This window comes from Lissotriton vulgaris, unplaced genomic scaffold, assembly GCF_964263255.1.
Source record: "Lissotriton vulgaris unplaced genomic scaffold, aLisVul1.2 SCAFFOLD_1000, whole genome shotgun sequence".
Classification (NCBI taxonomy): domain Eukaryota; kingdom Metazoa; phylum Chordata; class Amphibia; order Caudata; family Salamandridae; genus Lissotriton; species Lissotriton vulgaris.
Genome location: NW_028246706.1, coordinates 502,909 through 525,972, shown reverse-complemented (window position 1 = coordinate 525,972; position 23,064 = coordinate 502,909). Strand labels below are relative to the sequence as shown.

The following is a 23,064-nucleotide window of genomic DNA, read 5'->3' as shown; positions in this document are numbered from 1 at the left end:
TGCAAAAACTGCAGTCTTTGCAAAATGCTGCAGCGAGACTCCTACTGGGTATTCCCAGAGGTCAGCCAACCTCGCCCGGCATAAAAACTTTACATTGGCTGCCTATCAAACAGCGTGTCGAGTTCAAAGCTTTAACTGTAGTACATAAAGCAATTTATGGCGGCGGTGCAGAGGATCTCCAAGCTCTCTTTACACTTTACATTCCCACCCGTCACCTCAGATCAGCCAATCAGGGCTTCATCGATACCACAAGGATAAGACGGGCAAGATGGGGGGCAGACCAATCGGGCATTGTGTGTCCAAACTCTGGAACAAGATGCCACTCCTTCTGAGGACCCAACCTCCAGCTTTTCAGAAGGAGCTTCAAGACCTGGCTGTTTACAGCCATATAAGATCTCACCTCCTCAGCCATCCTCTCCACACACCACAGCGCCAAGACGCCTCGGCATTCGAGCGCTTTACAAGCATTTAAAACATATTCATCCATTTACAAACCTATCCATCACGTTTCCTTCCATCCATCATTTAACTTATCTATCCGTCAATCCACCCTTTTACTCATCCATCATCCATCCATCCACCCTTTTACCCTATCCATCCATCCACTCTTCCACCCATCCATCCATCCATCCATCCATCCATTACCTCATCCAACCAGCCATTCACCCGTTCAGTTATCCATTTTACCCATCCCCCTTCCTCTTTCTATTCCCGTTTCATTTAGCTATCCATCCTTGCATCCATCCACCCATCCATCTACTCATCCACTCATGAATCCATCCATCGAACCTATCATTCATCCATCCTTTCACTCATCCATCCACCCTTTCACTCCTTCACTCATCTATCCATCCTTTTGTCCATCTACCCACCCTTTCACTCACTCATCCAGCCTTACATCCACCCTTTCACTCATCCGTCCATCCATTCACCCTTTCACTTATCAATTCATCAATCCACCCTTTCACTTATCAATTCATCCACCATTTCACTCATCCAGCCATCCATCATTTCACTCATCTATCCATCCATCCATCCATCCATCCACCCATCCCATCGTTTACTTACTCACTCACCTTTTCACATTAATTATGAGACCTATCAAGGACTCCACCCTTGCTGTAGTTCCTAAAGCAAGGGGTTCGGTGGAGCAGGGTTCACTACGCCCCTGCACATAGGCAATCTGAAAAAGTGGAAGGCATGAGTCATGCATGATGCACAGTGCCTTGACGTGGGGCGACTGTGACATGGTGTTGTTTCCAGAGCTTTAAGTGGGATGAAAAAACTAGGGGGGTCTCTCCAAAAGGGTGTTTGATGTAATAAAATGCGTGGCTTAAAACACATAAGCTAAAAATTTGTGCTTAATATAATGTGCCGCCCAACTGGTATTTTTGTTGCTTCTGTCATTGCATCCAGATATATAATACAACAAGTAACGTTACACCTTCAACAAGCCAGAACTATTGGCTTTGTCTATGGTTGTTTGTTGCATAAAATAAAAAAGCAGCAACCATGTCTGCTATATTACTATAACTATAATCCTTTCCTTTCAACTTCTTTCACCACCTTCCTTTGGCTAACTGGATTCTCACCTAGCAGCAGCATGGGCCTTTTTGCACTTCCATGTGACAGAATGCCCTGCCCTGGACCTGGACTGAGCCTGTAGGAGGGAACCCACATGCTGTGCCAGCCCAGACTGCCCCATTGATTGACATTCTGTATGTGGCAATCAGCCCCATACAGAATGATAATGGGTGGAGTGGGGCTGCTCTTGTGCTCAGGGGAGTGCGAGGCGGCCCCATCAGGGAGCTGAGGCCCTTTGCAGGGGAACAGCACTTTTCCCTGCAATGCCAAAATGAAGGCATCTGTAAAAGGGATCCTCTTTACGGACGGTTGGATGATGTCCTACCTGAGGATGAGGCCCGGCGTCAGGCCTCCCTCTGGGATGCATTTGTGCACATGGGCGTGCGCAGGGGGGGGGGGGGGGGCAAGGAGAGGCACTCTGGGGGGAGGAAGGGGTATCCAGTGCCCCTTCTTGCCCCCCCCTTGCTGACGCCCATGCATATTTCCACACACATCTCACCAGGATTATCCTTGCGAAATATACAGGGTAAAACAGCTCACCGGTGTGTGTGTGTGTGTGGGGGGGGGGGCGCTATCTAGTGCCCCTCCTTGCCCCCCCCCTGCTGACGCCCATGCATATTTCCACACACATTTCACCAGGATTTTCCTTGCAAAATATACAGGGTAAAACAGCTCACCGGTGTGTTGTTCCTGAATAGCTCATCATCCTGATTCACATGCAGACACATTTGTAACTAAATAGGGATTACCGTAAATTTTGTAATAAGAGTCCAAACTTTTTATTTCCCCTTTCATTTACGTTACAATAACGGGATCTCAATTAAATAATGGTGTATTTGTAGATGCAAAAGAGATGCTCTCGGCCATCCGCTGCCATGTGATGTTAAAACTTTATTTGACCAGCTTCAATGCACTACACATGAACTCCTTTTGAATAAAGTTCTGTGACTTTTTTCTTCCAGGTCAGAATGCTATTGTCATAGTAGCTGGTGCCAACCTACTTCTGGGCTCCAAAGACCTAGAGAGGGCATCTGGGGCCATCAGCAGAGCCAAGGTGATGGTTTGTCAGCTGGAGATCACGCCCGCCATTTCTCTGGAAGCCCTAAAACTGGCTCACGCCAGCAGAGGTATAGCAAATGGAGAATTTACATATGTATTTGAATTGAGCAGTTGTTCCTCAAGTCTTTAAAATCTTAAAAGTTAAAACATTTGTACTGTGTACTAGCTTCATAATAGGGCTTTGCATAAAGATACATACATATGCCTAGGTTGCTGTATGTTACCTTCCAATACATTTTTAAATCTTGATTTTAGATTTGCAGATCGCCATGCCTCATAATTCATTCACCAGTAAAAACCACTCCCAACAAAACCCTACTCCTGTGTACTGAGGTCTCAGCGTGTCGCTACACTCAGGATCCTTGAACATCCACGTGTGGCAAGCGCCTAGCCTCATAGATTTACATTAGACGGCACATTTGGTGATCATATTTTAAAAAAAGCAGATGACATCATTCTGTGCCCATTGAGCATCTCTGTTTCACATTTTTATGCTTCTTCATGGCTGAAAAACACAATTACTTCATAAGATCTACCCTTCGCAGCTTGAGAGCAAGCCTCATGGTTTTCTGGTGCGTTCATAATGGCCACTCTGACTTCAGTGCACAAGCACAGTCCTCATTCACAGGATATGATTTTGCACCTGTAAATGGATTGGCTCCCAAGGGATTTTACCACTGTGCTGGAATTGCCTGTAGGAGGGAACCCACATGCTGTGCCAGCCCAGATTGCCTTGTGACCATACTTACCCTTAGGATTGCTTTGTGGGTGCTCCAAGGTGGATCCACCTGCAAAAAGTGGTGAGCCCTCACAAACATGCCAGTTTAGGCGTTTTCACAAACCTTTTGTGGGTAGTCATCAACCTTAAAAATGCTTTGAGGTTTGCTCCTGTGAGTGGGAAGAGGAACACCGTTTTTGGGGAGGAAAAGTGGGAATGGACTGAACACCATACCTGGTTGTGGGGAACCAGATGTCAAGTCAAGTCAGATAATTTATATAGCGCACTACATACCCAGAGGGTCTCAAGGCGCTTGAGGAAGGGTGGGAAATTACTTGTCGAATATCCAGGTTTTAAGCTGCTTTCTGAAGGCTAGGTGGTTTTGAGTAAGGCGGAGGTGAATGGGAAGGGAGTTCCAGGTTTTAGCCGCTAAGTAGGAGAAGGATCTTCCCCCCATGGTGGTTTTGTTGATGCGTGGAACAGCAGCGAGGGCTTGGTTAGAAGAACGTAGCTGGCGGGAGGGGGTGTAGAAGGATAGTCGCGTGTTGAGGCATTCGGGTCCAAGATTCGGGTCGCGGAGATACTCCCTTGGGAGTTTATTCATAGCGCTTTATAAGCCCATAAATAAATAAATAAATAAAAGTTCATAGAGTGCTTTGTGTGCGTGGGTGAGGAGGCGGAACGTTATCCTCTTATTGACAGGGAGCCAGTGGAGGTCTTTCAGGTGACCGGAAATGTGGTCTTTACGCGGGATGTCTAGTATGAAGTCTGGCTGAAGCGTTTTGGATGCGCTGGAGTTTTTTCTGAAGTTTTGCGGTGGTACCGGCGTACAGGGTGTTTCCGTAGTCCAGGCGGCTTTTAACCAGTGCGTGGGTGACCGTTTTTCTAGTTTCGGTGGGGATCCAGCAAAATGTTTTTTTGAGCATGCGAAGAATGTTGAAGCAAGACGGCGTTGACTTGTCTAGTCATCGAGAGTGAGGAGTCCAGGATGACGCCCAGGTTCCGTGCGTGGTCCGTTGGAATGGGTGCTTTTCCTAGGGCCGCTGGCCACCAAGAGTCGTCCCAGGCGGAAGGGGAGGTACCTAAGATAAGGACTTCTGTTTTGTCTGAGTTCAGTTTAAGACCGCTGTGCTTCATCCACTCGGCTACTTCTTTCATCCCTTCGTGTAGGTTGGTTTTGGCGGTGTTAGGGTCTTTGGTGAGTGAGAGGATCAGTTGAGTGTCATCAGCGTAGGAGATGATGTTGAGGTTGTGTTGGCGTGCGATGGTCGCGAGGGGGCTCATGTATACGTTGAAGAGGGTGGGGCTGAGTGAAGATCCTTGTGGCACACCGCAGATGACTTCGGTGGCTTCTGACTTAAACGGTGGGAGGCGGACTCTCTGAGTTCTTCCGGCAAGGAACGAGGTGATCCAGTCCAGTGCTTTTCCTTGAATTCCGATGTTGTTGAGGCGTTGTATAAGGGTGCTGTGACAGACTGTGTCGAAGGCTGCAGAGAGGTCAAGCAGGATGAGGGCGACTGTCTCCGTTGTCCAGTAGTGTTCGAATGTCGTCTGTTGCTGCAATGAGTGCCGTCTCGGTGCTGTGTTTGGCTCGGAAGCCGGATTGTGAGGAGTCGAGGGATTTGTTGGTTTCGAGGAAGGCGACGAGTTGGTTGTTGATGGCTTTCTCGATGACTTTGGCCGGGAATGGTAGGAGCGAGATGGGGCGGTAGTTTTTGAGTTCGGTGGGGTCTGCTGTGGGTTTTTTCAGAAGGGCGCTGAGTTCGGCGTGTTTCCAGCTTTCCGGGAAGGTGGCGGAGTTTAGGGAGCAGTTGATGACGTCTCGGAGGTGGGGTGCGATGATGGAGTCTGCTTTGTTGAAGATGTGGTGGGGACATGGATCTGTGGGGGATCCTGAGTGGATGGAGTTCATCAGGCGAATGGTGTCCTCAGTGGAGATTGGGTTCCAGTCGTAAAGGATGTTCAAGTTCAACCCCAGTTATTGAGTGTTTGTGTCCGGACGACCCCTGAAAAGAGTGATATGGGCAGTGCTTAATTTGAGCCAGTGGTTTCCATTGCTAAGCACCGGCACTTAATTGTCAGCACTGGCTCTATTGACAGTCTGCCACATGGTGGAGCTGTCTGTCTAAATTTGAAATGAGCACAAAAACTGTTTAACACCTTGGCTGCTAGTGGTTTTCCCCCAGAGCGCTGACATTCCTTGAATCGCTCTATTCATGACGAGCTCAGCTCGTCATCAGCACAGCTCAACTGTGCCTCATGATGAGCTGAGCTCGTCATGAGCATGGAAGGGGTTAATGAATCAGTATACATAAAAAAAGAGCATTACCTGCCACTGGCGCAATTATTATAGCTCTGGTTGGTCTAGAAAAGTCTGAATTGTTACACTTGTAGGATGTGATGGTTAGTAGTTGTGTTGATACGGTCATTGGCGGAGCTAACAGGGACAATGAGTGGTGCAGGCTGCAGTGGCCTCATATGAAGGGCCCTGGCACTTACTTTTTTACTTGGGTAAATATTACCTCTCCTTAGTAGCAATTCGACACCAAATGTAGCAATAAGCACCTGAAAAGCATTCATTTTTTATAAGTAAAGGGTCTTAAACTGTTCGACAACACGTGTAACTTTGTTTTTAGTATTTTTTGATCCATTTGAGCTAGAAACAAAAATATTTTTTGCGTTAAAACCTGCAAATTAAGGGGGGCGTGGCTTAGCGGGCGTTGATGGCGGACGTGGCTTTCTAGAGCTCCCGCCGGCCCGACGATCATCCGACCGATTATCCTGGCCCCCGGACCCGAACAGTGCACTGCTTGTGGGGCGATTGTGGCGGACAGTGCTGGGGGCCATCCGACGCTGGGAGCGACGCTCCGGGACCTTTCAGGGTGGCGGAATCGGCCGAAGCAGCGAGTGGCCTAGTCCCGATCGGAGAAGCCGGGGCCTCGATTTTGGCGCACCCGGACCGGAGGACTCGCACAGGGGCCGGCGGCGCCATCCTTCTGCCCAAGTCTGGGACTGCCTGGTGTCAGCGACACATCGAGGAGACCCCAGCCAACAACTACAGCAACGGCGGCAGAGACTAGTGCCCAGAGGCCGCTGAGGAGGAGCTGCGGCCTACCTGGCCTTAGCGAAGCCGGGGCCTCGAGTTTGGTGGACCCCACCCGGCGACACCAGCACCTGTCCTCGGGACAGGAGTGCAGGCGCAGCGAGGCCCGGGGAGCAGAGGGGTCGGTCGTGCGCTTTGACCGGACTGCTGGAATCCCCATAGCTGTGCTCGACGGGGGCAGTGGACTGAGGACCTGTGGGACGGACCGGAGGGGCTTGTGTCTGTGCCGGGACGGGTGTGCCTGCGGACCTAGTGTGGACCTGGCGCCGACCCTGCGGAGGAAATCGACGAACCGTGAGTGTCTCCCCCCCCTGGTGATCCCCCCCTCCCATCGCACTGCAGGGTTTGCTGGAGGGGCGGAAGGGACCAGTGGGACCAACTTGGACTCGATTTGGGGCCCTGAGCAGGCTGCCGGGCCTGATGGCAGGCCTACGATACCCCGGACTGTCGTGGGAGGTCGCGGGGTGCCCCGGTGCAGGCTGTGGCGGCGAACTCATAGGGAGAGGTGCCCCTGGCGACTCTCACTCACGCTGGGGCTTAGCCTGCAGGGGTCTGCGTTGACTCGCTGTGAGGCCCTTTCCCCCCACCCGGAATAGACGGCAGCAGTGTGCATGAGGAGTATATCGCCTGTAGGGAATCACCCTTGGCAGCTGTTGGAGGTGTGGATTGCCCCGCCAAAAGGATCTGTTAACGCTTTGAGGGCAGTGATACCGGAGTAAGACTTGGCCATGACCAGAGGGGGGGGGTGGGCCCGCTAAGCAGGGGCCCATCGACAAATACACGGAACCAAATGGCGGCCCCGAAGCACAGGGCGGCCAGGGGTCTGGGCCGGATAATGTGGCGTTAATGGCGGCGATAACCCAATCCAGGGACATGCTAGACGCCAAGATTGGGGCTGTTGGGGTGAATGTGACCCTCCTGAGACAGGACCTACCCAACGCTGTGGCGCGAATTACAGAGGCCGAGTCAAGGATCTCAGTGGTGGAAGATGATGTCGGGACCCTGAAGAAGAAAATGGCGGCGATGGAGAATATATTCAGAAGGGTCTGGCGCTTCGAGTGGAGGATGCCGAAGGGCGGGCACGCAGGAACAACCTTCGCTTTGTAGGTTTTCCGGAGGGCTGTGAAAAGGGCAGCATGGAACGCTTCCTTTCCCAATGGCTGGAGAGCTGGCTCCCCCCGGACACCTTGTCCCGCTGCTTTGTGATTGAACGCGCGCACCGGGCCCTGACGCAGAAGCCGCCGGCGGGTGAACGGCCCAGGCCGGTGATCGCCAGAATCCTGAACTTCCATGACAGAGAAACTATACTGCGGGAGGCGAGGGCCAAGGATTCTCTTTTGTTTGAAAATCACAAGATCATGATCTTCCCCGACTACACCAAGATAGTGCAACAACAGAGACACTCCTTCCTGGCCGCCAAGGCGAAACTTCGGGGCCTGAAGATTCAGTATTCCTTGCTCTATCCGGCCCGCCTACGAGTAGTCTTTCAATCCCGGACTCACTTTTTCGATACGCCAGAGGACGTCTTCAGGTGGACGGATGAAACGGTGAGAGTCAGGCCCCATGCCCAACCGGGCCTTGATCCGGGACACACGAGTGATTCATCGCAAAACCAGAGTGATCAGAACGCCCGAAGCAAAAGGAATAGAAAGTCCAGATCCCGGAAGCGCAATGTCCTTAGCACTGAGTCTCGGACTGCTGCGCCCACTGATTTGGACCACTCGGGTGGAGGTAGCTGAGGGGTGATGGGTGGTCCTGCCCGCCTACGGACACCGGCTGCCCCAGCTGAGGGGAGTGGTCCACTTGTACTTTGCCCTACGGACGCCTGCACGCTGAGTAAATTGACACATTTGGTTGGGTCTTCCAACAATTGCTGGGACTATGAGAAGGGTTCGGGGTGCTCCGATATAGGGGCTACCTGCCTCCTACATGGTTGGGAGATGTTAGGGGGAAGGGGGGAGTTCTCAGCTTAGTGGGTGTTTGGGATCCATTGGCATGGTAGGCTTTGGGCGCTCTGTTTTGGGCCCGAGGCCGCCCATGCCGCGACAGGTACTTCAGTGTTCTATTAGGTATTGGGGGGGGGGGTAGGCAGTTGGGGGGCTTGTTTGGGGGTCAGGTTGGGACAGGGGTTGGGGATGGCGGGGAGGTTGGGGTGGCTGAGTGGGATGGGTGGTGGGGGTGGGGGAGGTAGATGTGTTTGAAACAGTGTCTGCGCTACTTTGGCAATTGTATTGTATGTGTGTGTGGCTCCGAAAGCCCAGGCTTCTACATTTTCTCCCCATTGACAATGGTTGATGCCCAGAGGTCAGGCCTCCCACAGGCGATGTTCCGAGTAGTGAGTTGGAATGTCCAGGGGATGCTGGATAAAATAAAGCGAGGGGCGGTGCTGCGGCTGGGGAAAAGGGAAGGGGCGGATGTTCTTCTCCTACAGGAGACGCACCTCCAGGGCACCAAGACCCTCAGTTTGCAGAGATATGGCTATCAACAGGTGTTTCATGCGGGCTTTGCGAGGGGGTTCCGGGGGGTGGCGGTCCTGATACACCGCAGGCTCTCTTATGTACATGAGACGCAATGGATCGATGCCCATGGTAGATATGTGTTCGTTAAAGGTATCTTTGGGGATGAGCCGATGGTCTTTGGTAGTGTGTATGCTCCGCCCCCGCTGCAAGATGCGCTTATTGAAAAGCTGTTCGAGGTGTGGGCCGATATCCCGGATGTGCTGGCGATTGTGGGGGGAGACTGGAATGATGTGATGGATGGACGGATGGACCGCTATAGCCCCGGTAGGGAACTCCAGGCTGCCGCACCGACGAAACTTCATGGCTTAGTGCAGGGCATGGGCTGGATTGACTCCTGGCGCTACCAACACGCTTTGAGTCGCGAATATTCCTATGTGTCGGCAGTGCACAAGTCCTTCTCCAGATTAGATTACTTGTTCGTGCCGCTCTCCTGGCTGGCGAGGGTCGCTTCCACAGCTGTGCTCCCTCGTGGTATCTCGGACCACTCCCCCGTGTCCCTGGATCTTCTGTTGGACAAGAGGCGACAGCCCTTCCGATGGCGCCAGTCTGCGTGGCACCTGCAACAGGATAGCTATCGCACACATCTACGTGAAGCCATCTCTAATTATTGGGCGGAGAACGACGGGCCGGAGGTGGACGCCGCCACCCAGTGGGAGGCGATGAAGCCAGTGCTCCGGGGGGTGGACATCGCTTGGTGTGCAGGGGCCCGCAGGACCCGTCGGAGAGAGGTGGAGTAGGCAGCGGGGCGGGTTCAAGACCTGGAGAGAGAATGCACTATGGGTGACACAGACGAGGCTGTGGGGCAGCTCCTGATTTTGCAGCAATCGTACTCATCCCTGTTACTCAATGAGGCGCGCCAGCTCTGGCTGGCCACACAGAGCAGAATTTATCAATGGGGGGATAAATCCAGCACCATGCTCTACAGACTCTGCCAGCATACCTTTCGGGCTCAGACCCTGCCCGGAATTCGAGATGAGCGGGGGAACCAGATGTCGGCCCCTGAGGACATAGCGGCCAGTTTCGCACAGTACTATGCGGATCTGTATGCCCCCCGAGAGGCCCTCCCTGCGGAGGACGTTGATAAATTCTAGGCGGATCTCCCGCCGCGTGCGCTCTCGGATGAGGGCCGGGATCAGCTGGAACTCCCCCTGTCCCTGGAGGAACTAGGCACAGCACTTGGGGAATTGAACTCTGGTAAGGCCCCGGGACCTAATGGGTTCCCGTGTGAATTCATGAAAACCTTTCACCTTCAACTGGAGGGGCGCTATAGGTTGGCACTAGAGGCAGCCAGGGAGTGTGGTCGCCTCCCAGCGGACTGGCGACATGCCGAAATTGTTGTTTTCTGTAAGCCCGGGAGACCCCCTGAACATCACTCCTCGTACAGGCCGATTCCCCTTCTAAACTTTGAGGCGAAGATATTAGCCAAGGCCCTGGCCAACCGCCTCCTCCCGTATATCACCGATCTGGTGCACCCTGATCAGGCGGGGTTTATGCCCCATAGGGCAACCAGACACAACATTCGCCGCGCACAGGTGGTGGTGGAGACGGCCCGTGCCGCTGGGATCCCAACGGCGCTCCTTCTGGCCGATATTGATAGGGCATTCGATTCTCTCAGCTGGGTGTACCTTCGGGCGCATCTGTCCCGCCTCAATCTTGGGCCTGTTTTTCGCTCATATCTGAGCCTGCTCTATACGGACCTGACAGCGTCGGTGAGAGTGGCGGGGGCGGCGTCAAAGCCCTTTCCCATCGGACGGGGCACCAGGCAGGGTTGCCCTCTCTCACCCTATTTATTCGCATTGGCCATGGAACCCCTGGCGGCGTGGGTGCGGATGGACGCGCAGCTATGGGGGCTAGAGTGGGAGATGGGCCTGTCCGATCGCATTGCATTATATGCCGATGGCGTCCTCTTCTTCCTCACTGCCCTCAATAGGTCCGGGCCCAGAGTCCTAGAGATAATGCGAATTTTCAAAAGTCTAAGCTGTGGGTGCTGGGCGATAGCGAGGGACTGGGCGCCTGGGCGTCGACGCTGCAGACGGCGGCAGGTGGACTCAAATACCTGGGCGTCTTTATCACGGACGCTCCGAACGTGGCATGGGAGCGCAATGTTGTGCCCGTTTGGGATAGAGTACGATCGGACATGCGAATTTGGTCCAGAATGCCACTGAACATCTATGGCCGATCGGCGATCTTTAAAATGGTGGCCCTTCATCGCCTCCTATACCAGCTGCAAAACCACCCATGCCCTATAGCACCGCAGTGGTTTCGTCAAGTGAATGCTGCGCTGAGTCAGTTCCTCTGGGCCGGGGGAGTGGCGAGAGTGGCTCTCCGCACTTGCTTCCTATCTACATACTGCGGGGGCCTGGCCACCTCTGACATTTTGTCATACTATCAGGCGGCACACCTATTGGTGCTTAATGACTGGTGGTACGGGGATCGGAGCGACCCGACCTACGCCATAGAACGGTACTTGATGGACCCGGAAACGGTACACACCATTCTGTACTCGGCGACTGTTAGACCTGACATCATTGGCTTGAGTCTCTCCTCCATTTTTTCTGTTTGCCTCTACTGTTTCACGATGTTTTGCTGGTATATGCTTTGGGCGCCGTGTCACTGCTGATCAGTGCCATAGCGCAAGTGTTCCCGATGTTAAATTGATGTGTCTATTGTATCCATGTTTGGCTTATTTGGTTTACTGTCAGTCCCTAGTCTAGTGCACCAGGAGTGCCGGGGCTTGTAAATACAAATGCCGCTTGTGGGCTTGCAGCACGTGTTGTGCCACCCATTGCGAGACCCACGTGCAGGCTTGTACTGTCACGCAGGCTGCGCAAGTATATCTACTTGCCAGCCCCTCCAACCTTCCCTTAACTTCATGTTAGTCACCCCTATGGTAGGCCCGCGGGCCGGGTGCATTGTAAGTGTAAGGTAGGACACGCCTGACCAAGTTGGCATGTCCTGATAGTGAAGTACCGCCATCTTCGTGCTTCACTATTGCGAGGTAGCCTGCTCTCCCTTGCTTAGAATGGGCCGCCGGGATTATTAATGTTATGATCCTAGCTGGCTCGGGGAGCCTGGTGCAATGTCGAGTTTGGTATCCCTGAACTCGGGGTTTAATTACGCATCCATTGGTGTGGATGGTTTTTGGACTCTGGGTTCGAAAATAGCACTTTTAGAAAGTGTCTATTTTCTTGCCTAACCATATCTGGTTTCTGCTGGTCTTGCGTGTGTGTGACAGGAGCTGGGTGGCTCCACAGGTCTGGATGAGTCAGTGTGGGATGAGTGGGACATTTACGTTGAGAGTAGGGGGAGAGTAGTTGTTGATAGCCTGCCTTGCCTGATACAATGCTGGCTCCACCTCCTGCTAAGCGACTGATGGCTCTGTGCCTGCCATGGACGATCCTAGCCCCACCTCCTGCCAGGAGGGCGATAGCTCTGCTCCTGCCAGTATCAATGCTGGCTCCACCTCCTGCGGGGCGTCTGAGGACCCAGCCCGGCTCAATGAATAGGCCAGGTGCTACTGCCTAGCTCCACCCACCACAGACCCAGGATGTTGGGAAATCCCCGGCATAGACAAAGGGATCAAAGACGAAAAGGGGTATAAGAGAAGGACCCCTGAACTAGGAAAGGAGATCACTTCTGACAAGGAACCCTGTAACCAAGGACAAGAGGCCTGCTGATCTAAAGGACTGCCTACCCCTTCTGCCAGTGTGCTGTTGTTGGGGGAATCCTGCAGTGCTTCTTTATTTTTGCCAAGGAACCAGGAGAGAGGAACTGTGTGTGTACTCTCACGCTTGCTAAGAAAATCTCCAAGGACTGGAAGAGTGCCAGTCTCCTGCTGAAGTCACAGGGCTAAAGGACTTCATCTGCTAAAGTGCTATTTTGCTGGAAGCGTGAATCCAGCACCTCTGAAAGAATCAGCAATCACGACGACCGGGCGGTGGGCCCGACCGACGCCAGCAGCAGCGCCAGTGAGTGGGAGTACGGCTCTAGCTCCAGAGGACCGCGTGTCTACACCGCTGCTGATCGCATCACCTGTGTGCCCCTTCGACGCCGTGAGCGCTGCTCACTCTGTGCAACCGCATCATCGACGACGCCTGCTGAGGCCTGATCGACACTGAAGACGCGACGCCGGATTGCTCGACGCCGTCGATCATCGTGTGCTTTATTTTCCAAGGTACTGTGTTGTTGGGGGTCCGTGTGACTCCAGGCCCGACGTAGCGCTCCTCGCGGTCGACGCCGAACCTGTGGATTATCTTTGCCTCGACGTCGTGTAGCTCCCGTGTGAGTTACCCTGTTGCTAAGAACTGTGTTTCCAAGAAGAAGATTTGCTTGATACTAAAAGACTTTTGTGCTAAAGAAGAAACTACCTTTGAACTATCCTTTTTCCCTTCCAAACGTATTTATTCCGATTGTGTACAGTTTTGCCGTTATTTGGTCTTGTGCTAAGCCTTATATAAAAATACTTATTTTTATAATACTACTGTGTCGTGTCCATTTGTAGTGTATTCACTGTATTACTGTATGTGGTCATAATTGCTTAACACACAGCCTCTGAGATAAGCCTGTTCTGCTCTGCCAAGCTACCAAGGGGGTGAGCAGGGGTTATCGAAGGGTGTGATCCCCTTGCCCTGACTAGAAAAGGAGTGTCCCTATTTGTCAGAAGTGCATACCTCTGCCAACTAGAGACAGCCGGTTCTAACATTGGATGCAGCGGTGAGGATTTGGACCTTGCATTTATGACCCATGTACAGTGATTAGTGTGCGCTACATAGTGAAAGCAGACCATAACGCAGTCACAATCTGATTCGGAAGGATCCTATTTTTGTTCTCCGCTTTCCTGAAACTTGATTTTTTGAACACTGCCAGTTTTAACCATGAGTGACAACGGAGTCACTGCCCCTGCTATCGTTGTTGTGGAGGAGTTCGAGAGGAGTAAACTAAAGAGATACAAGAAAGATGAGCTGAAACACTTTTGCGACCAGTTTAAAGTTCCTACCACCGGCCTCTCGAGAAAAGATGATTTTCGTAAAGCATTACAGGCCTGGTGGGAGTCCAGAAATCCCTCTGATGCGGTGGTGGTACCCACAGAGGAAGGGGATGAGGAGGTGCCAGTGAATGGACCTATGCCCTCTCCCGGAAGCAGTGTTTCCTCCAAAGGTCTTTCCCCTGAAGAAAGAGAAGAAAGGGCGAAAGAGCGAGCTTACAACATGGAGATGGCAAGGCTAAAAATAAATGGGCAGTTGGAGTTAGAAAATGCAAGAGGTAGAAGGGAAGCTGATTTAGAGATCAAAAAGTTGGAGTTCGAACGAGAGAAGTTAGCTTTGGAGCGTGAAGCCAGGTTGAGGGAACTGGATATTCAAGCTAAGAAGTTAGAGTTGAATCCCTCTGGTGGCAGCATTCCATCCGAGCCTGCAGAAAGTAAGTTTTACTTCCCGAAAGATGTGATCAAAGATTACAATAAGAATAAAGATATTGGTCAATGGTTTAAAGCATATGAGCTAGCATTGTTGGCCCACCAGGTCCCTGAGAAGAATTGGGGAGCGGGGTTGTGGGGTCGCTTTGTGAATGAGGGAAGAGATACCCTGTTAGACATGCCTGTTGCGGATAGGATGTTGTATGCTCATATGGAAGATGCTTTAATGTCGCGATATGGCTTAACCCCCGAGAAGTACAGACAAGCTTTTAGAGAATGTAAGAAGTTGCCTGGTACGACGTGGGTTGAATATGTGTCTTATTTTTGCAGAGCCATGGATGGTTGGGTAAAGGGCAGCAAAGTGGAAAGTTATGAAGCTCTTTATGATTTGTTTGCTTGGGAGCACTTGTCTAATAACTGTTTTCCAGAGCTGCGCCAGCACCTGATTGATAGCAAGATATCTAACCCTAGAAAACTTGCTGAGGAGGCGGACCGCTGGGTCAGTACCAGGGTCCACAAGGGTCCAGTGGGAGACTCAGCCAAAGGTGGGCAGGGTCCCCAGCAGAAGAGTGGGGGGGACAAGGGTAAACAGAAGGAGTCTCAGAAAGGGCCCCAAAGTAATCCCCAAGGGAACCAAGGGAAAGGTTCCCAGCCTCCCCCTGAGAAGAAGCCAGGGGCCCCGACGGGTAAACCTGTTCATAGGGGCCCCCTAACCTGCTACGGTTGTGGGCAGGTGGGACACCGGTTTTATGACCCCCAGTGTCCCAAGAAGGATTCGAATGCACCGCCGCGTGCACCCCCCCGTCAGTTGGCGAGTGTAGCCTTGGGAGGGGAGGAGATGGTTGTCCATGGTGGGAGGGGTCCCGCAGAAATGTCCCTGGTCTCGCTAGGAGACATGCAAATGGTCCCTCCACCCCCTCTGCCTAGTAACACTAGTAAATATAGGCAGTGGGTGACCATTAATGGCCATAGAGTGGAAGCTCTCAGAGACACCGGAGCGAGTGTGACAGCTGTCAAGTGTCACTTGGTGTCCAGAGAGCAGGTGGTTCCCCACGCATTCTACCCCGTGATAGCTGCCGACAACTCCCAGAAAGAGTGTGAGGTAGCTCAGGTTTCCTTTGAATGGGGGGGAGTTTCAGGTACTCTTCAGGTTGCTGTGAGGCCCGCCATGCCTGTCGATTGTCTCCTGGGCAATGATTTAGAAGACTCCCCTTGGGCTAAGGTGGAGAGAGCGGCACACTTGAAAATGTTGGGTGTGCCAGATTGGGTGTGTGCAACCACTCGATCCATGACAGCGAGTAAGGGTGTTGATGGGGTCCCGGAGCCTGAAAGTACGGCCCAGGACCCAGCTGTGAAGAGAAGAGGCAGGAGGCGCGGGAAACCGGCCCCCGTAGTTCCCGTGGTCCAGGAGGAGGTAGACCCTGAGGGGGATGCCCTGGAGCCCACAGGGGAACAAATTGCCGAACTGGGAGATCTGCCCGAGCTGACCCACTGGCAGCAGGATGGTGGTCCCTCCAGGGAGGAATTCTGTGCGGAACAGAAAGTGTGCCCTTCTCTTGTGGGCATGAGGCAGCAGGCCTCAGCCCAATCCTCAGGTGATCAGTCAGGGTCACATTTTGTGTACTGGGAGAACGACCTCCTGTATAGCGAGCCTAAGGCTGCTGAGCCTGGGTCAGCCCGTGTGCTGGTGGTACCCCAGCGCTTCAGAGCCTTCCTACTGGGTTTGGCTCATGACGTTCCGTTAGCTGGACATCTGGGGCAGGACAAGACCTATGACAGGCTTGTCACCCATTTTTATTGGCCTCAGATGCGTAGGGATGTAGACATCCATTGCAAGACTTGTCGCACTTGCCAGGCAAGTGGGAAAAGCGGAAGGAAGCAGAAGGCTCCCCTCCAACCTTTTCCAGTGGTCAGCACCCCCTTTGACCGGGTGGGTATTGACATTGTTGGGCCCCTGGACCCCAAGACAGCCCTGGGCAACAGGTTCATCCTGGTCTTGGTGGACCATGCCACGAGGTACCCGGAAGCCATCCCTCTCCGAACAGTGACGGCCCCCGTGGTGGGACGGGCACTGATGGGTGTTTTCTCCCGGATGGGGTTCCCCAGAGAGGTGGTGTCCGACCGAGGCACCAACTTCATTTCGAACTATATGAAGTCTCTGTGGAAGGAGTGTGGGGTAACCTACAAGTTCACCACTCCTTACCACCCTCAAGGAAATGGGCTGGTTGAAAGATTCAACCGGACCCTGAAAGGCATGATTATGGGTCTTGAAGAACCAATGAGGCGGAAATGGGACGTCCTCTTGCCATGCCTGTTGTTTGCTTACCGTGAGGTGCCGCAGAAGTCTCTAGGGTTCAGCCCCTTTGAGCTCTTATACGGTCACCCGGTAAGAGGACCTTTGAGTCTGGTCAAGGAAGGCTGGGAGCAATCTCCCAGGAAACCTCCCCAGGATGTATACAGCTACATGCTGGCCTTTCGGAACCAGACTCGGCGCTTCAGAGAACTTGCTCAGGCAAATCTGGAGGCCAGCCAGGAGGAGATGAAGCGATGGTACGACCGGAATGCCACTCTGGTAGAGCTTCAGCCTGGTCAGGAAGTGTGGGTCATGTCCCCTGTGGAACCTTGTGCGCTCAAGGACAGGTGGACTGGACCGTTTAAGGTTGTGGAGAAGAAAAGCGATGTCACCTACTTGGTGGACTTGAAATCTCCCAGGAACCCCTTGCGGGTCCTGCATGTCAACTGTTTGAAGCCCCACTTAGAACGGTCCGAAGTGGGCATGCTCCTAGCTACAGATGATGGAATGGAGGAGGAGAGTGAGCCTCTTCCTGACCTCCTGTGTGCTAAAGAGCAAGACGGGTCAGTGGATGGTGTGGTCCTCTCTGACACACTGACTCTTGAACAGAAACAGGATTGTCACCGACTGTTGGGACAATTCCCGGATCTGTTTTCCTTGGTTCCGGGTGTCACGCATTGGTGTGTCCATGACGTTGACACCGGAGACAGCCCTCCTGTGAAGCACAAGGCTTACAGGGTGACTGACAAGGTCAGAGCGTACATTAAGGAGGAGGTCTCCAAAATGTTCGCGTTAGGGGTGATTGAGTCCTCTAGCAGTCCTTGGGCCAGCCCAGTGGTCTTGGTCCCGAAGGCTGCAGCGCCTGGTGCTTCACCGGAACTCCGGTTCTGCGTGGACTACCGAGGGCTCAATTCAGTCACGAAGACTGACGCGCACCCCATCCCCAGAGCTGATGAGCTCATAGATCGGTTGGGGGCTACCTTAGTACGTTCGATCTAACGTCTGGGTACTGGCAGATCGCCTTGACTGATGGGGCAAAAGAGAGGTCAGCATTCTCCACACCAGATGGGCTGTACCAGTTCCGGGTGATGCCCTTTGGGATGAAGAATGCCCCTGCCACCTTCCAGAGGTTGGTCAACCAGGTCTTGGCTGGACTGGAGGATTTCAGTGCCGCCTACCTGGACGACATCGCAGTGTTCAGCGCCAGCTGGGAGGAACACTTGCGCCACCTCCAAGAAGTGTTGTTGGCCCTGCGCGGAGCAGGCCTCACAATCAAAGCCAGTAAGTGCCAGATTGGGCAGGGTTCTGTGGTGTACTTGGGGCACCAAGTAGGGAGCGGTAAGGTGGCCCCCCTGCAACCCAAGATTGATACCATCCTGGCTTGGGCACCGCCCAAAACCCAAACGCAGGTGAGAGCCTTCTTAGGACTCACGGGTTATTACAGGAGGTTTGTCAAGGATTACGGCAACATTGTGCACCCCCTGACGTCGCTGACTTCCAGGAAGCAGCCACGAAATGTGATCTGGACTGATGCCTGTCAAACGGCCTTTGACACCCTGAAAACTGCAATGTGCACAGCACCTATACTCCAAGCACCCGACTTTTCGAAAGAATTCATTGTTCAGACGGACGCTTCAGAGCATGGCGTGGGGGCTGTTCTAGCTCAGGTGAATGAAGAGGGCCAAGACTTGCCTGTAGCCTTCATCAGTAGGAGGTTACTTCCCAGGGAAACAAGGTGGAGTGCGATAGAGAGAGAAGCATTTGCTGTGGTCTGGGCGCTGAAGAAGCTAAGACCCTACCTGTTTGGGACTCACTTCCGGGTTCAGACAGACCACAGGCCCCTCAGATGGTTGATGCAAATGAGGGGTGAGAATCCGAAACTGTTGAGGTGGTCCATTTCCCTACAGGGGATGGACTTTACGGTGGAACACCGCCCTGGTACAGATCACGCCAATGCTGATGGTCTGTCCAGATTTTTCCGCCTTAGTGATGAGGACTCCCTAGGTTAAGGGTAGTTCTCCCCACATTTCAGCTGGAGGGGACACGTGTTAGACCTGACATCATTGGCTTGAGTCTCTCCTCCATTTTTTCTGTTTGCCTCTACTGTTTCACGATGTTTTGCTGGTATATGCTTTGGGCGCCGTGTCACTGCTGATCAGTGCCATAGCGCAAGTGCTCCCGATGTTAAATTGATGTGTCTATTGTATCCATGTTTGGCTTATTTGGTTTACTGTCAGTCCCTAGTCTAGTGCACCAGGAGTGCCGGGGCTTGTAAATACAAATGCCGCTCGTGGGCTTGCAGCACGTGTTGTGCCACCCACAGGAGCGGCTTCGTAAAAGAATGTCTACGGGTCGGTCATTGCGAGACCCACGTGCAGTCTTGTACTGTCACGCAGGCTGCGCAAGTATATCTACTTGCCAGCCCCTCCAACCTTCCCTTAACTTCATGTTAGTCACCCCTATGGTAGGCCCGCGGGCCGGGTGCATTGTAAGTGTAAGGTAGGACACGCCTGACCAAGTTGGCATGTCCTGATAGTGAAGTACCGCCATCTTCGTGCTTCACTATTGCGAGGTAGCCTGCTCTCCCTTGCTTAGAATGGGCCGCCGGGATTATTAATGTTATGATCCTAGCTGGCTCGGGGAGCCTGGTGCAATGTCGAGTTTGGTATCCCTGAACTCGGGGTTTAATTACGCATCCGTTGGTGTGGATGGTTTTTGGACTCTGGGTTCGAAAATAGCACTTTTAGAAAGTGTCTATTTTCTTGCCTAACCATATCTGGTTTCTGCTGGTCTTGCGTGTGTGTGACAGGAGCTGGGTGGCTCCACAGGTCTGGATGAGTCAGTGTGGGATGAGTGGGACATTTACGTTGAGAGTAGGGGGAGAGTAGTTGTTGATAGCCTGCCTTGCCTGATACAATGCTGGCTCCACCTCCTGCTAAGCGACTGATGGCTCTGTGCCTGCCATGGACGATCCTAGCCCCACCTCCTGCCAGGAGGGCGATAGCTCTGCTCCTGCCAGTATCAATGCTGGCTCCACCTCCTGCGGGGCGTCTGAGGACCCAGCCCGGCTCAATGAATAGGCCAGGTGCTACTGCCTAGCTCCACCCACCACAGACCCAGGATGTTGGGAAATCCCCGGCATAGACAAAGGGATCAAAGACGAAAAGGGGTATAAGAGAAGGACCCCTGAACTAGGAAAGGAGATCACTTCTGACAAGGAACCCTGTAACCAAGGACAAGAGGCCTGCTGATCTAAAGGACTGCCTACCCCTTCTGCCAGTGTGCTGTTGTTGGGGGAATCCTGCAGTGCTTCTTTATTTTTGCCAAGGAACCAGGAGAGAGGAACTGTGTGTGTACTCTCACGCTTGCTAAGAAAATCTCCAAGGACTGGAAGAGTGCCAGTCTCCTGCTGAAGTCACAGGGCTAAAGGACTTCATCTGCTAAAGTGCTATTTTGCTGGAAGCGTGAATCCAGCACCTCTGAAAGAATCAGCAATCACGACGACCGGACGGTGGGCCCGACCGACGCCAGCAGCAGCGCCAGTGAGTGGGAGTACGGCTCTAGCTCCAGAGGACCGCGTGTCTACACCGCTGCTGATCGCATCACCTGTGTGCCCCTTCGACGCCGTGAGCGCTGCTCACTCTGTGCAACCGCATCATCGACGACGCCTGCTGAGGCCTGATCGACACCGAAGACGCGACGCCGGATTGCTCGACGCCGTCGATCATCGTGTGCTTCATTTTCCAAGGTACTGTGTTGTTGGGGGTCCGTGTGACTCCAGGCCCGACGTAGCGCTCCTCGCGGTCGACGCCGAACCTGTGGATTATCTTTGCCTCGACGTCGTGTAGCTCCCGTGTGAGTCACCCTGTTGCTAAGAACTGTGTTTCCAAGAAGAAGATTTGCTTGATACTAAAAGACTTTTGTGCTAAAGAAGAAACTACCTTTGAACTATCCTTTTTCCCTTCCAAACGTATTTATTCCGATTGTGTACAGTTTTGCCGTTATTTGGTCTTGTGCTAAGCCTTATATAAAAATACTTATTTTTATAATACTACTGTGTCGTGTCCATTTGTAGTGTATTCACTGTATTACTGTATGTGGTCATAATTGCTTAACACACAGCCTCTGAGATAAGCCTGTTCTGCTCTGCCAAGCTACCAAGGGGGTGAGCAGGGGTTATCGAAGGGTGTGATCCCCTTGCCCTGACTAGAAAAGGAGTGTCCCTATTTGTCAGAAGTGCATACCTCTGCCAACTAGAGACAGCCGGTTCTAACAGCGACTATCAGGAGAAGGCTCCCCATAGTCACTCAGGTGGTCTTCCGAGTGTGGCGTGCAGCTCTGCGCCGCATGGGGTGGTGGAACAAGTTAACGAGGGAGACCCCACTGTGGCAGAACGGACGACTGCCGGCGCTGGCATCCCTACGGGGATTCAGGGGCTGGGACGCTATTGGCATCTCTACGCTCGGCCACGTCATGAGGGGCACCACCCTTAAGTCTTTCCAGTCCTTGAGTGAGGAATACGCCATGCCCAAGACCACATTTTTTAAATACCTGCAACTGCGACATGCATTATCCCCCTCTCTGGTGGGCTTAGAGTCCCTGCCCGAGTACAGCCCCCTGGAGGCTAAGGTGTTTATGGGGGAATTGGAGGAAAAGAAAATTTCCAATATATATCAGACCCTGGTCACACACTGCTCCTCCTCCCTGGATAGACTACGCTCCGCGTGGGAGGGGGATGTGGGAGCTCTCGGAGAGGAAGACTGGAGAGAGGCCCTGGAGGCCCCGAGGGGGGCGGCCATTGCGATGCGTCTCCGCTTTATTCAATTTAAATACTTACATAGGGCCTATTTTACCAGAGAACGGCTGTGGAAAGCAGGTTTGATTGCCTCCCCTGAGTGCTTGAGATGCGGATGGGAGGTTGGGACGTTTGTCCACACCGTGTGGTCGTGTGCAAATCTGGCGAGATACTGGATGGGTGTCTGGGACTATTTGGCTGAGGTTTTGGGCTGGGACCTTCCCCGATCACCGCAGCTCGGCTTGCTGCATGTCATGGAACAGGTGGGGGGCAACATATACAAACGCCACCTACTGGTTTTGGGTCTCACTGTGGCTAAGCGAGATATAGCCAGGGCCTGGAAGGACCCCACGGCCCCCTTACTGGAAGTTTGGAGACGGGGGTTGGACTTTTGCATGGGGCTGGAGCGTCCTGTCTTTGAGGCCAGGGGATGCCCTCGGAAACATTTTAAGATATGGAAGAAATGGGCGGACTACAAAGGACTGTGGCTGGAACCACCGATGCCCCAGGACGCTGGAGAGGATCTTTAATTATTGTACCCTGGGCGGCAGGGAGCACACAATTTTTGTATTATCTTGCTCTATGCCTTGAGATTAGCAGACACTGTGTAGGGAACGGGGTGAGACCTGGGGGGGTGGTAGGGAGTTGGGGGTTGGGGGGGCGGGTGTATAATCTATTATTGTTTGTACTGACTGCATATCCTCTTTCATGCCTGAGCTCATTAGTCCTGCGTTGTAAAGCGGGACGGTGTCCCCCCTTTGTGTTTTGTCGGTACTTCAATAAAATTTTGTTCTGAAAAAAAACCTGCAAATTAAGCAGCAGATTATGTATTATGTGGCAAATGCGGCGATTCCATAATTATGTGGAAAATGTAGCGGCCCCAGAGTCACATAAATACAGTGGCCCGGGGAAAAGCCCATGTAATTAAATGTATTACAGTTTTCTGCATGGTAAACTGTGTATCAATGGTATGAAACAACTCTGGGTGTATCTGGAGAAATTTTTATATAAATGCTCGAGAAGACATTGTGAATTCATCACATATTAAATAAACCAGGCATTCTTACATGGATAGGGCGCGGGGGGTTATCTGTATCCAGCTATGAAATATTGAGGAGTGCTTGGGGGATTGGCTAGTGGTTAGATGGTTCTTTGAGTTAACTGCTCACTGTTGACATCTGCTGTGACCACTCAGCAATCCATTCATCCGAAATCTGTGAATTTAGTGCGTGGAAATTAGGTAGCAAGGGCACCTGCTACCAACAGTGCTTAAAAAGGGGAGTAGTGCAGGATAAAGAGCTGTATTAAAAAAAAAAAGGCAGTTGAGCTCGGTGTTAATGGGTCTAAAAAACCCAGCAACACACTTGTATTTGCTTATTATTTGAAGATTAATGAAGAGGTTCAGAGTTGTAGCTATCAATAGTGCAGCAGGTAGGGTGACCAACTGGCATGGGTGCAAATTCAGGACAGTGAGTTTAAAAATTCAGGACAAAGGGTAAAAATTCAGGACAAAAATTCAGGACAGAAGGTCAGAATTCAAGACAAAAATTTGGGACAAAAGGTACATTTTACAGACACAT

At 52.5% G+C, this 23,064-nt stretch overlaps 1 protein-coding gene across 2 annotated transcripts in view; it reads left to right on the top strand.

The window, feature by feature from the left end:
- The window catches only part of RBKS (ribokinase), a 572,657-nt gene that overhangs the window by 240,160 nt on the left and 309,433 nt on the right, over positions 1 to 23,064 (top strand). For both annotated transcript variants that reach the window (XM_086949486.1, XM_086949487.1), the window contains one exon: positions 2,547 to 2,711. In XM_086949486.1, the coding sequence (XP_086805612.1) occupies positions 2,547 to 2,711 (165 nt within the window). The remainder of the gene's footprint in view (positions 1 to 2,546; positions 2,712 to 23,064) is intronic.